Genomic DNA, 11,946 nt, shown 5'->3' on the forward strand with positions numbered 1-11,946 from the left:
ATGCAGTAAACAAAATATATACTAGCTTAAAGCTCATTTCACTACGCGTACGACTCAGTACAATAATAGAACCAATACCTGCACGCTTTTCTTGCTCCCTAAGCTAGCCTGTATATCTCCAGCATTTTACTGCGCATCCAATCAACAATGGATTCTGTCTCAGTAATGAATCGTGAGCCAATCAGAGCAAAGAGCATTTCTATGTCGAGCCCCGCTAACGAATCGAACTGCGGCTTGTAGGCGTACAGATGTAAGACCCATTATTGTACCTTTCTTACTTTACCGAAATCAGCTATCCCATTGGAAGAAAATCTACTTACCCTTCTAAATCTATCGCAATTCTCCTTCTTGACAATTTTCTAACTGGTCCGTTATCCAGCCAACAACTATCTAACCAATCACAAATCGTAATATATAAGGGAACTATACTCCCCCCTCCTATACACTATTTTCAATTGTACTTTAGTTCTTCCAATGGCCGCAAAGCTCCGGCTCGGCTATAAGAGTGGGCGATCTTTCTACGACCGGTGCTTCTGTGCAGGTTCCGCTGCATGTGCTGACATCAAGGTGCTCGGAGGACTCATACATTGAATTGTTTTTATAATTACCATTATTGTGAACTGTTGTTACCCACGCGAGCTTTTCGTTAACGTAGTAGCTTCTTGTTCCACCTGGAAAGACCAGTGACTGTATCGGCTAGAAGTGATTCTATCGGGTGAGTCTAGAACGCCATAAGATCTGTGTTCTTTCATTCGACTGCTCGGAGGGAAGAACTCGAACGAAAGCAAGCATGAAACAAGGGACTTATTACCAGTTAGAAACAATATTTACTAGATCTCGCTGATCAAGCATTTTCGTATTTATCTGAAACGTGTTCGAAGCTCTCGCGTCGGTGTATCCAGCGTTATGGATTCTTGAACGAAGAAAAATCGCCATGCTTGCTTGTACAACCCGGGCGGCCCCCTTGTCCTCGAATTCTTGCACAGTACACGAGTTAAGAGATCTACTTGTTTTCGAACAGCTCGGTTCGACGCTACTTTTCTAATCGATTTCGCTTTATAGAAACACGTGTCTTTAAATGTGCGCGCTAACGGTTAAACAAAGTTTAATATAAAATTGTCGAAATCGAATGCTGGATCTCCGTTCCGAGTTTTTACTGTGTTTATCGTCTGCGAACGATATAGTTATATACTATATATTTGTGTTTGTTTTGCAGAGGATTGAATTAAGTGGAAGTGAATATACAAATCCACGTACAAAAAAATTCTGTATGGAATATAGACCGCTTTTAACTTTCTTTTTTTATTATCGTTTCGATATTTCTCTGAGCTGAGCACATCACTCTCAGGTGATATTCAGAGAGCCACTTAGATTGATGTGCGATTAATGCACATTTCATCTAAACGTACTTTTGTTTTTTTCTTTTATTACAGAGTGACTGCAGATTTTATATACTCGCAATAAAAATTTAACGTTTTTTCGTTAATTATTGAATATAGTTCGTGTTTTGGAATATTTGGATCGCACGTTTGGTTAGTAAGAAATGTTTGAATCTATTAATTATATATATTTAAATTATATTCTACAAGCCTTATATACCTATGAAGTAAGCTAGTCATGCTCAGTTTATTTATCCAAAATTTTAAATAAAATACGTTATTCAAAGCTTTCGAATGATAAAGTTTGTTTATTGTTATTGTTTATTATTATTATTTATAATAATTTTAAAGTGGAAGTAGCATAATGGTATTAATTATAACTATTAATAAGCTTTGTATTGTTGAATTTCTAAAATTTTGATCAATTGTTGTTTTTAAGCCAAAGTATTAAATAATTACATCATATAAGTAGATGCTATAAATAGACAAAATATTTACCAAAAAAAATAGAAACATTTAAATGAGTTAATGTTCAAATTATTATTTTGAAAATGAGATTTTTTGATCTCAAAAACTTTGTGAAGCTAACAGAACATACAACTATTTCTGTGATATTTTCATGCAGTATTCAATGTCTTGAATCTTGGATTACTGTATAATATCAAAATTGTTTTCTTGATGCAATTTCATTGCTATCTTTCCCTTGAAGATTTATTGGTATCCATTATATTATTTATTTTACACCAATATACCATTAGAATCTCAAGGGAAGAAATAGGATCTATGAATTATTGAATTTTTGTTTTATAAGGTTTTCAAGTAAGAGAGGTTTAATAAGAAAACAATTTAACCTACAGTCTTACATATATAGATCAACTTCCAGAGTTAAAATAACATAGTACAGATGTAACACAAGTACAAAGTTCTTGCTTATTATTACATAAACTGTTAAAAGAAATCTGTTCAGCAAACTTTAGCTTAAAAAAAAAATAGCTTACGATAAGAAATATTTGTTATAAACTATTACTATAGTACTTTTCTATAGCTTATACAATTTGTTGGAAAAATATTAATATACATTATCTATTTATATAGTTTCGTAATATTTATAGTCATGTACATTTTTTTGTTACAGATATTTTTTAATCCTACATCTATCGCATAAATTTTCCATCTCTATTTAAACAAAGTATTACTTTAGACGTTAGAAGTAAGAAAATGGTCATGGAGGCATCCCCATCTCCGCAAAATGTCGGTCGTGAATTCGTCCGACAATATTATACTTTACTCAATCAAGCTCCTGCACATCTCCATAGGTAATTTATTATATTATCTTGTATTAATATTACGCTAATACTGTCTTGTTTACATAAATGTTATTGTAGGTTTTACAATCAGCATTCTTCCTTCGTGCATGGAGGATTAGATTCCAATAGAGAATCGACCCCAGCAATTGGTCAAAAGCAAATACATCAGAAAATTCAACAATTAAACTTTCGTGACTGTCATGCCAAAATAAGTCAAGTTGATTCGCAGCTGACTCTTGAGAATGGTGTCGTTGTACAAGTGAGTGATAATTATACATAAGTGTGATTATTTCAATCCAAATTTTATAACAAGTATACAAATGAAAAAGGTAATCGATTAACATTTTAAACACTTGTATATAGGTTAGAAGTTAACCCTTTCAGGATTGATAAAACAATATATACCAGTGGGACTTTTGCAAAATGTGTTAGGACATTTCCATATGTATCATACTTTAATTGCGATCATTCTTTTTTACCAAACCAGTATTTTTTAAAGTACTGGTTGTATGAAAAAGCGTTTGTATATGCAATACATTTCAAAAGATGTTTACAATTGTAATATATTTATTGACTATATCGCAGAATTTATTTATATATTTTAATAGTTTTATTTCATTTTTTTTAAATTATATTTACATAGACTTTTCATCTGCTGTTAAATTATGTACATCATCTTGTTTAATAAGGATCTGGCATACTGATTCTATGTTATTATATTATACTAATATATTATGCTTGTTATTATACAATTTTCATACAAACAAGTTTTGTATACCTCCGTTACATAACTTTTAATTAATTGCATATGTAAAGCAACGTAGTACCTGTAACATTTATTACAGTATGCACATGTTAATGACATAATTATTTATACATACTATTATGACAATCCTGCACACTAAGTAAATGTAAAGGCAATGTAATAAATATTTTCAGTACTGTTTATACTGTAAATAATGTAACGTTCAAAACGGATTATTTATTATATTTAATTATTTATAGGTATCTGGCGAACTCTCTAATGCTGGACAACCAATGCGTCGCTTTACCCAAACCTTCGTATTAGCAATTCAGGCCCCGAAAACATACTACGTACATAACGATATATTTCGTTATCAAGATTTGATCTTTCCCGATGAAGAAGAAGCTGATGTAGGTGGTGTAGAAGGGGGTGTAGGTGAGTCCGGTGAAAGAGAAGGGGAGGAGGGAGGGCGTTCTGAGCCCGAGGAAGATGAACATCAAAATCAAGGGCAGCAACTTTCAGCACCAGCTACGTCTACCGAACCGCAAGTCCAGCCACCGCTTATTCCCGCACAACCTGTACTCCAGCAACAACAGCAAATGTATTATGCACCACCACCACAACAATCCCATGTTAGTTCGATGCCTTGACTGAAATAACCAAGTGAAACGTTGGTTTAATTGAAATCATTGTTTTAGGTACTACCGGTAATGCAACAAGTTCTAAATGGTTCAGTTCACGAAGAAACCTCGTTAATTAGCCAGCCACCGCCACAGCAGCAACAGCAACAGCCACCGCCGCCACCACCTGCACAGCAGCACCAATATATTAACGAATCTTCATCACAGGCACAATTTGTACAAGAAACAGAATTAGACAGCTCAGCTGAACAACAACCATCCGAGAGCGAGCCACAGACTCAGACTAATGAAAGTCGTGAGCAGCCTGAAACTGAAACGTTTAATGCCACTGCTCAAGAGTCTGAACCAGAACATCAAGTGACGAATACAACAAATGTGACCAGTAGTGGACCAAAAACATACGCCAATCTCGTCAAGTCTTCCCCAAGTACCACCGGTGCTATTAGTCCTCAGGCTCCTAAGTTGTCCATGTCGCCGGTATTTATTTGATTTTCGATAGTTTAATTACAATCATTTCGAGATTTAGATGAAGTAATTTAGATAGAAAAATAAATTTAAATTAATACTTACAGCCTCCGATGACGAACTTGCGTTTGGATGATAGATCGCCATTGCATCCTTCTAACAGCGGTCCAGTACTTGGTTCGTCGACTACTATTTCCACACCTCAACAACAAACCCACAGAGTTGGAAATCAACAACCACAACAGCATCAACAGCAACGGGCACCAAGAGGAGGAGGTGTACAACGAGGTAAAGATGTTATCATCGTATTGTCCACTCTTATTCTTAAGATTGATTGATATAGTTTTTAAAGTAATTGCTTCAAGTTTCAGATGCATTAGGGATTAGTATCCGGTATTTTATAGTGTTTATAATAATTCAGTATTTAACTATTATACTTTTTGAAAACAAAAAGATTGAATTAATGATTGACACGTGTGAAGAGTATTGTGTAAGTTATATACAAATATTATTTTAGACGGTGACCGCCGTGGTACAAGGCAGAGTCAATACAGTGACGCGCATCAACTATTTCTTGGAAATTTGCCGCACAACGCATCGGAGGATGATCTGAGGCAAATTTTTGAATCGTATGGTAGGGTAGTGGAATTACGTATACACAGTAAACCGAATGACAGATGCAAAGGACCACAAGGAAATAATACTGGTAAAGTGCCTAACTACGGATTCATCACCTTTGAAGACAAACAAGTTGTTAGCATGGTGTTACAGAATCTGGTAAGTTAACAAATATTTTGAGGAACACAATTATTACAGTTTCTCTTTAACTGACAAGTTTATATTTATTTATTTATTTCGACTTCAGCCAATTTATTATCCTGCGGAGAATGGACAGAAATTAAATGTGGAAGAAAAGAAAGTCAGGCCTAGGGGAACGATAGATGGAAGCGGTGGCCGGTTAAATTCGAATGATGGAAATATGAGGGCAATGGGTGGACAGCAACAGCAACAACAACAGAGAGGTCCTGGTATGTCCTGCTAGATATTACTTCGAGTAACATTACAATGAAACATAAATATTCTTAGCATTCGCGTTAGTGTCACACTAATGCAATTTATTTAATGAAACACTTACTAAGAAGTGAAGATTTATGATATTAATTATCCCTTCGATTCTCTTGCATTTCACAGATTGCAAGAAAATTAAATAATTAAAACATGACGGTGAACGTGTTAAGCCGGAAATGCTGGACATAGTGTTCGCACGTAGATTAAAGAAATATTGATTTATATGTATTTTTCAGGCGGTCCCGGTGTTATGAGAGGTGGTCAACATGGAGCCAGAGGTGGCCGAGGAGGATTTTCGCGGGGTGGCGATGGTGGAAGGGGGGGCGGCGGTGGAATGAGGCAACCCGGTAACCCAAGCAATCCAAGTTACCAGAACCGTCGCTAATATATGCAGCAACATTAATGGCACTCCCGAAATTATTTCTTCTTGAACAAGTCACCGATATATAACTACCATCCTCATTTCCAAAACACAAAAATCCAAGACTATCGCGTATGCCACACGATGTGATTAAAGGCGCTATCCTTTTACGCTTAAAAAAACCATCGCTTGCATCGTTCGTCAAGCAACCGAACTATAGATGACGCAGCTCAAACTGTATGGACCACGAACTCGAGTGGGATCAATCGGGTCTATTGCATTTAACTATAAGTTCGTGGATAAGGGGATAAATCAACGTTCAACCTAGTTCGACGAGTATTTGATGAGAAACGCTACGAGTTCGTCCTTCATACATCGACGTCAAACCACAGGACTTTACGATAGAAAAGTACATCTACATCTAATGCGTATAACAACGAGTGACGCGTGATGATCATCCAGAATTAGGAACGTGGGCGTGTCTCGTCTCCCAGGTTTCTTCCAAGTCTCAACACACCCGAGAAGCAAAGCAATTGTTGCGAAGTTCTGGTGCGAAGTGCGGAAGGGAACTGTGACGATAGGACTAAGAGAAAAAATTAGGGACAGTGCTGGAGGAGACGTACACAGATTACACACAACTAGTAACTTTCGTTTTGTGATGGAATTCGTCATACACGTCGCTCCTTAAATTTTCTCCATTCGCAGGTTAGGAGACACAAGCGGTGCGAATTCCGCTTTCGTAATAAAATAAGTCACGAGCCAAACTAAACGAAATTAATTACGAGAGGATACGAACCGTCTGAATTGTGAGAAATATCGTGTCGCACACTTCATATGCTCTCGTGTTAATTCATTGACTGCCGATGTGAAACGTTCCATCTACGAGTTCTCGTAGAGAGGTCGGCAATAATGTTTATATAGGTGGTAGAGTTGCTCGGTGTTGGTTAAAACGAAGTAGAGAGAACTACGACTGTTCTGTGTTCGCATAAAGGAAGGCACAGTGTCGACTTTTCTCGTGAATCATTGGCCGATTATCAATCGACCGGTATCGATTGATAGTGGGACAATTAACCTTAGACTGCAGCTGGTCTCGCCGTTTCCCGAATCACTAACCACTTATGCTCCGTTTCAGATTTTTGTTCAATTTCCTGTTTCTCGTGCATCTACTTTAACGTATACTCTTGCTTTTTATTCTTACGTTCATATTTATCTGATTCGAATTTGCCACGTTTCTTTTTCTTTTTTTTCTTTTTTTCTTTTAATTTATCAGGTTTCGAACCGAGGATAAATGATTTGACTTAAAAAATTCCAATCGTTTAATTGTGTACATGTATTATGAATTTACATGTGTTTAACGGACTCTGGTGATCGCAGAACTCGTGACTGTTGATAGAAAGAGGGAAAGAGGCCTAGATACTAAAAAAAAAAAAAATTTTTAGCTTGGGCTATACCTACTTAATAAACTTTATTAAAATACTATAACTTTCTTCCCATACTAATATATAACTGGCGTTATTCTTGTAATTATTATACATACGTAAATAGAAATTCTTGGAAGAGCGAACAAAATCAGTCGAGAGTGGTAAATGTTGTATATGAAAATATGAATGATTTTTTTAGCTTGTACAGGGTATTTCAGAATAGCAAACATTAGTTCGACTGATTTGCGGAGTTTCATGCAAACGATAAGTCTGCAGGAAAAAAGAAAGAGATCGAGCTCTGTATAACCCGTTCATTGTACACATATTGTAAAATAATTTATATTTTAGAACAATTCTTTACTGCCGTAAAAAAAAATCACCTATAATAATAGTTTTGAAGGATAAGTGGATATGCTAAGTAATTAATTTATCCGTCATTTTACAATATGCAAGAATGTATCAAAATCTCAAGATAAAAAGCTAATTTTGTAGGTACTCCTTCGCATTCGTTCTTTTTGTAATAATATTTATTAAGCCTTTATCTATATTTCTGAAACGCCCTGTATATACGAGTGTACTAAAAGTAGATTGAAATAGAAATATTTGTTTCTAAACACGTTATTAGTTTTCATACGCTAATTAGAGAAGCACCTCTGAATTTTTTTTTATAGAATTACAAAGTAAAAAGAAAAAAAATGCTAAATTCAGTACATGCACTTCTTATACATTGTCCAACGGAATTGAGGAAAACTAATTCCCTTATACCGATAAGAGTACATATTGCCATAATTTATAGTACCGTTGTCCTATTAACGTATCCAGAGAGAGAGATTAGAAACTCCAGTGGGGTATTCTGTCGTAATAAAATCTTTATAGAGAGCATGATTCACCGGTAACCACTCTGCCACAATTAATAGAATATTAGAGGAGACAATGTATTATTCCGTCTGTGATTATTCTATTGTTATAGAAAGTTTTGCAGGTAATATGGACCATCGATGGTCATTCTGGCACAATTAATGCAATTACACGATAAGCAATTTAAATCGTCTTATTATAATCGATAAAATAGCTGTTGACAGTATGATCCACCGATAGTCAATCCTGCTACAGTGAATGAAATATAAGAACAGCGTGCGTTATCTACCGGTGGTCATTCTATCATAACAAAGCGTCGTAGACAGCGTGACCCATGTGGAGCCAATCTGTTAATAATTAACACGTCCGCAATCACCGTACGGTTAGAAAAAAAAACTGGCCACAACAGCCCAAGCTTTTGTTTTTAAACGGACGCATGTGCGACGTTCGGCCCTCCTAAAAAAAAAAAAAAAAATCAGCGTGTCGCACGTATGTAACGTGTATTACATATATGCGGAAACGAACGTGTTAAATAAGATCCTCGTACGCAACAGGACCTAATTTATAGGGTGTAGAACGAATTTTTAGACTTTCATTTCCGGCCTGGATGTACTAAAAAAAGAAAAAAAAAACAAACAAACAATTATAGAGAACAGTAATACAATTATAGAAAACCAAAAAGAACCTTTGAAATTTCTATTTACGACTGACAAAGTGAGTCTGCGATTGTTAGAGAGACAGCACGCCATATTTCTGCGATCTAATTAGTCCATATTGGGTAGGATTACGATTTCGTTTGTATATTTGTAGAGTTACAAAGAAAAATTTCTCGCGTGAAAGGTCAAGTCGAAACAGTGTAAAAAAGGAAAAGGAAAAGAAAGAGAAGAAAAGAAAAGAGGAAAGAGAGTCACGAAAGTGTAAATTGTTTTTAACATCACGGTGAAAAAGAAAGAAAAAAAAAAACGTTCGTTGCGCATATGACAATTTATGTGCCATCTCGTATACGATCATCTCGCTCTGGCCCAAAGTGTACACGAATGTTCGCGCTATTTTTTTTCACGGCGACCAACAAAACAGAGGCGACGACAAGTAATATATGTTGATGGTAAATAAATCGATTAAAGCGAGAAATGCGAATATAATGGACAAAGTACACGATACGACTAGACCGCAAGATGCTACGACATTTAAGGCTGAGAACGTATGAAGAGTAATTATTTACGTTTCGTTTTCTTTTTTATCGAGAATCCATTGAGGCGAAAATTGTTAGGTAGTCTACATTCGAACTTCCGTAATAGTTTGTAAAATCGAATGCGTTGCAATCGCTATGTCTGGGATGTGGCAGAGTCATCGCTGGTCGAACGCCAGCTCTTCGTTGTACTCTTTATCCCCCCCGATTCCTAACTTGAATGTAATTTAAATTAGCGACAAGGGTCTCGCCCTTGCGAAAGTTTTCTCGCGTGTAACAAAGATTAATGTTTTCTTTTTTAAAACATTGCTTTTGCATCCGTAGCGATGAAGCTGCTTGATCTCAGTCGTAGATAAAGATGCAGTTTCGCGTGTCTGCGTTGCTATAAGTTGTTTCCATACTTGAAACGAAGCCTACCTGCTCGAGAAACTACGAACAGACAAGCGACTCTCTTTAACCATTGTGAACTGTAATGTAACAAATTTTCGTAGCGAAATAGACAGTTATTTATTTGCAGTACCTCTCGGTCGTGCGACAGGCGACAGTGTTCGAAATTTTATATAACTTGGATCGATGAACGTTGCTGGTCTCGTATCTCTTTAAGGTATATGAGGTGTTCAGATGCAACGTATTCAAGTTTCTCGAATAATGTTTTTCGAGGCCACGATCACGCGAGACCGTACCTTTATACTTGAACGAAAGTTGCAAATTTTTAGTGTGAATGTTTACGTTTTTAAGTAACTATTAATAATGATAATAATAATAATAATAAATAGTAATATTAATTAATAATGATGATAATATTAATAATAATAATAAGAGGAATGAATATAAGTGAACGAAGGAAAGGAATATGATGAAACACAAATAATTATAACAATATAATAATTAGAGGATGACGATTAATAAGTTGTGAATTTTTGTAGCATACATTTTTATTTTGGCCTACCGGGCCAGTTGTTTGTGTGGTAAACAACCGTGGACAACGTGTTACAACAACAAACAAAACAAACAAAAACTAATGTTAAAGGAAAATGACAAAACAAACAAAAGTCAAATGTATTGTAACTTTTTGCATTTAGTATAATATACCTACCTTAACTACCAGTTCCCCCGTTAGTTTTTCTTTATCTGTCTCTCTCTATGAACATTACCATTTTCTTTGTAATCTCGGCATAGCAGTAGTTGAATTTAGAAATTTTATTAGTTTGCTGTTGCGTATGTGCGTGTAACAAACGTGTGATCAATGTTATTATTTACGATGGTTAAAAATACGGTTGTATGAATAACGAACAGTTACGGAACAACAGCGGTTGCATCGCGCTGCATGTAAAATAATACGTAAACTACAAACAAACCAGTCACCGTAGAGACCGTCGAAGAAAGAGAAACCGTTTATACTGCGAAGAGAGTATTGTTATATTGTCGGGCAACAGTCTATAGAAACTGCTTTCAGGTTCATCGACTGATAAATACGCTCGTTTCTTTACCGATGAACGTGTGTACAGTTTATTTCATGAGAAATCGTTATATAAGTAATAGTCTCCACAAAAAAAAATGCATACGTATACATATAGGGCGTTTAATTTATTTTGTTCACCTACGGGGTACTCCATTTATATCTTCACCGTCTAGAAAACATTTCGGAGAGAGATTTTTTCTCGTTGATGTGTATAGGATTACATATTTATATTCGTCTCGATTATCTGCGGGGTGTTTCGTTTGTCTTAACGATTGTAAAAAGAAGAAAAAAAAAGAAAAAAAATAAAGAGAGAGAGAGAGCACGTGCAAAAAGTATGTCAAATATTATCGAAGTAAATATTTCAGGACAAATGAAACACTCTGTCCTTTGAACAAAAGAAATTAAACCTCCTGCATGTGCATAAGCTGAAAAAACGAAACGAAACGGTAAATGTGAATATACAATCCATATACTGGCATCGATCATTCACACATTCCTTATGTATTTTCCATGGTGCACAAGAAAATGAATTATATAAAATTGATATATATATATATATATATATATATATATATATATATATATATATATATATATATATATATACATATATATATATATGATAAATAAAATTAATTTCTTACGCGAGAGAGCTGATTAGATGAGCAAGATCAATTAAGTAACTTGTATCGTAATGTACTGTTTGTATGCAAATATAAAGAGACTTCTTCGTAATATACATATTTTCGCATCCGGTACATTGATATATTTTATAGGTGGACAAAATAAATAAATTAGCCTGTATCTAGGACAATTGCAATGTGTTTTCTGTATTAGTAATATAATATGTATTATCCTGCCAGAATTCGACGACCGAAACGAATTCGCGCGATTCGTTTCCTGCGCTCGACCGAAGGATTTGCCCGAAGCAAGAAAAAAAAAAAAAGAAAAAAGAAAGAAAAAACGAAGCTTCCAGATCCGTGCGTTGCGTAATTTGTTGCAGTCTCGCTCGTAAAGCGACAAGAGAAACGAGAACCAGTGCATCTGGCA

The 11,946-nt window shown here is 35.4% G+C and overlaps 1 protein-coding gene across 4 annotated transcripts; it reads left to right on the plus strand.

The window, feature by feature from the left end:
* The first annotated feature begins 522 nt into the window (after positions 1-522).
* rin (ras GTPase-activating protein-binding protein 2) lies at positions 523-10,541 on the plus strand. 4 transcript variants are annotated; one of them, XM_033486498.2, is made up of 11 exons: positions 523-715; positions 1,217-1,348; positions 1,434-1,532; positions 2,515-2,695; positions 2,765-2,945; positions 3,692-4,063; positions 4,130-4,549; positions 4,645-4,825; positions 5,055-5,314; positions 5,403-5,565; positions 5,842-10,541. In XM_033486498.2, exons 4-11 carry the CDS (start codon positions 2,598-2,600, stop codon positions 5,988-5,990), a joined length of 1,824 nt encoding a protein of 607 aa, XP_033342389.1. In that variant the 5' UTR covers positions 523-715; positions 1,217-1,348; positions 1,434-1,532; positions 2,515-2,597; the 3' UTR covers positions 5,991-10,541. The 4 variants fall into 4 exon arrangements, with proteins under 4 accessions (XP_033342389.1, XP_076375030.1, XP_033342390.1 ...); XM_076518915.1 differs by lacking the exon at positions 1,217-1,348 and having other exon boundaries at positions 3,692-3,866; positions 3,954-4,063; XM_033486499.2 differs by lacking the exon at positions 1,217-1,348.
* Positions 10,542-11,946: the final 1,405 nt, after the last annotated feature.

Source organism: Megalopta genalis, chromosome 2 (genome assembly GCF_051020955.1).
Source record: "Megalopta genalis isolate 19385.01 chromosome 2, iyMegGena1_principal, whole genome shotgun sequence".
NCBI classification, from domain to species: domain Eukaryota; kingdom Metazoa; phylum Arthropoda; class Insecta; order Hymenoptera; family Halictidae; genus Megalopta; species Megalopta genalis.

Bases quoted from the DNA above. Each gene is read 5' to 3' on its own strand.
- rin (XM_033486498.2), top strand. From the start codon at position 2,598: ATGGTCATGGAGGCATCCCCATCTCCGCAAAATGTCGGTCGTGAATTC. The intron at 4,826-5,054 runs GTAAAGATGTTA...ATATTATTTTAG, and splicing joins AGGAGGAGGTGTACAACGAG to ACGGTGACCGCCGTGGTACA. The intron at 5,315-5,402 runs GTAAGTTAACAA...TTTCGACTTCAG, and splicing joins GCATGGTGTTACAGAATCTG to CCAATTTATTATCCTGCGGA.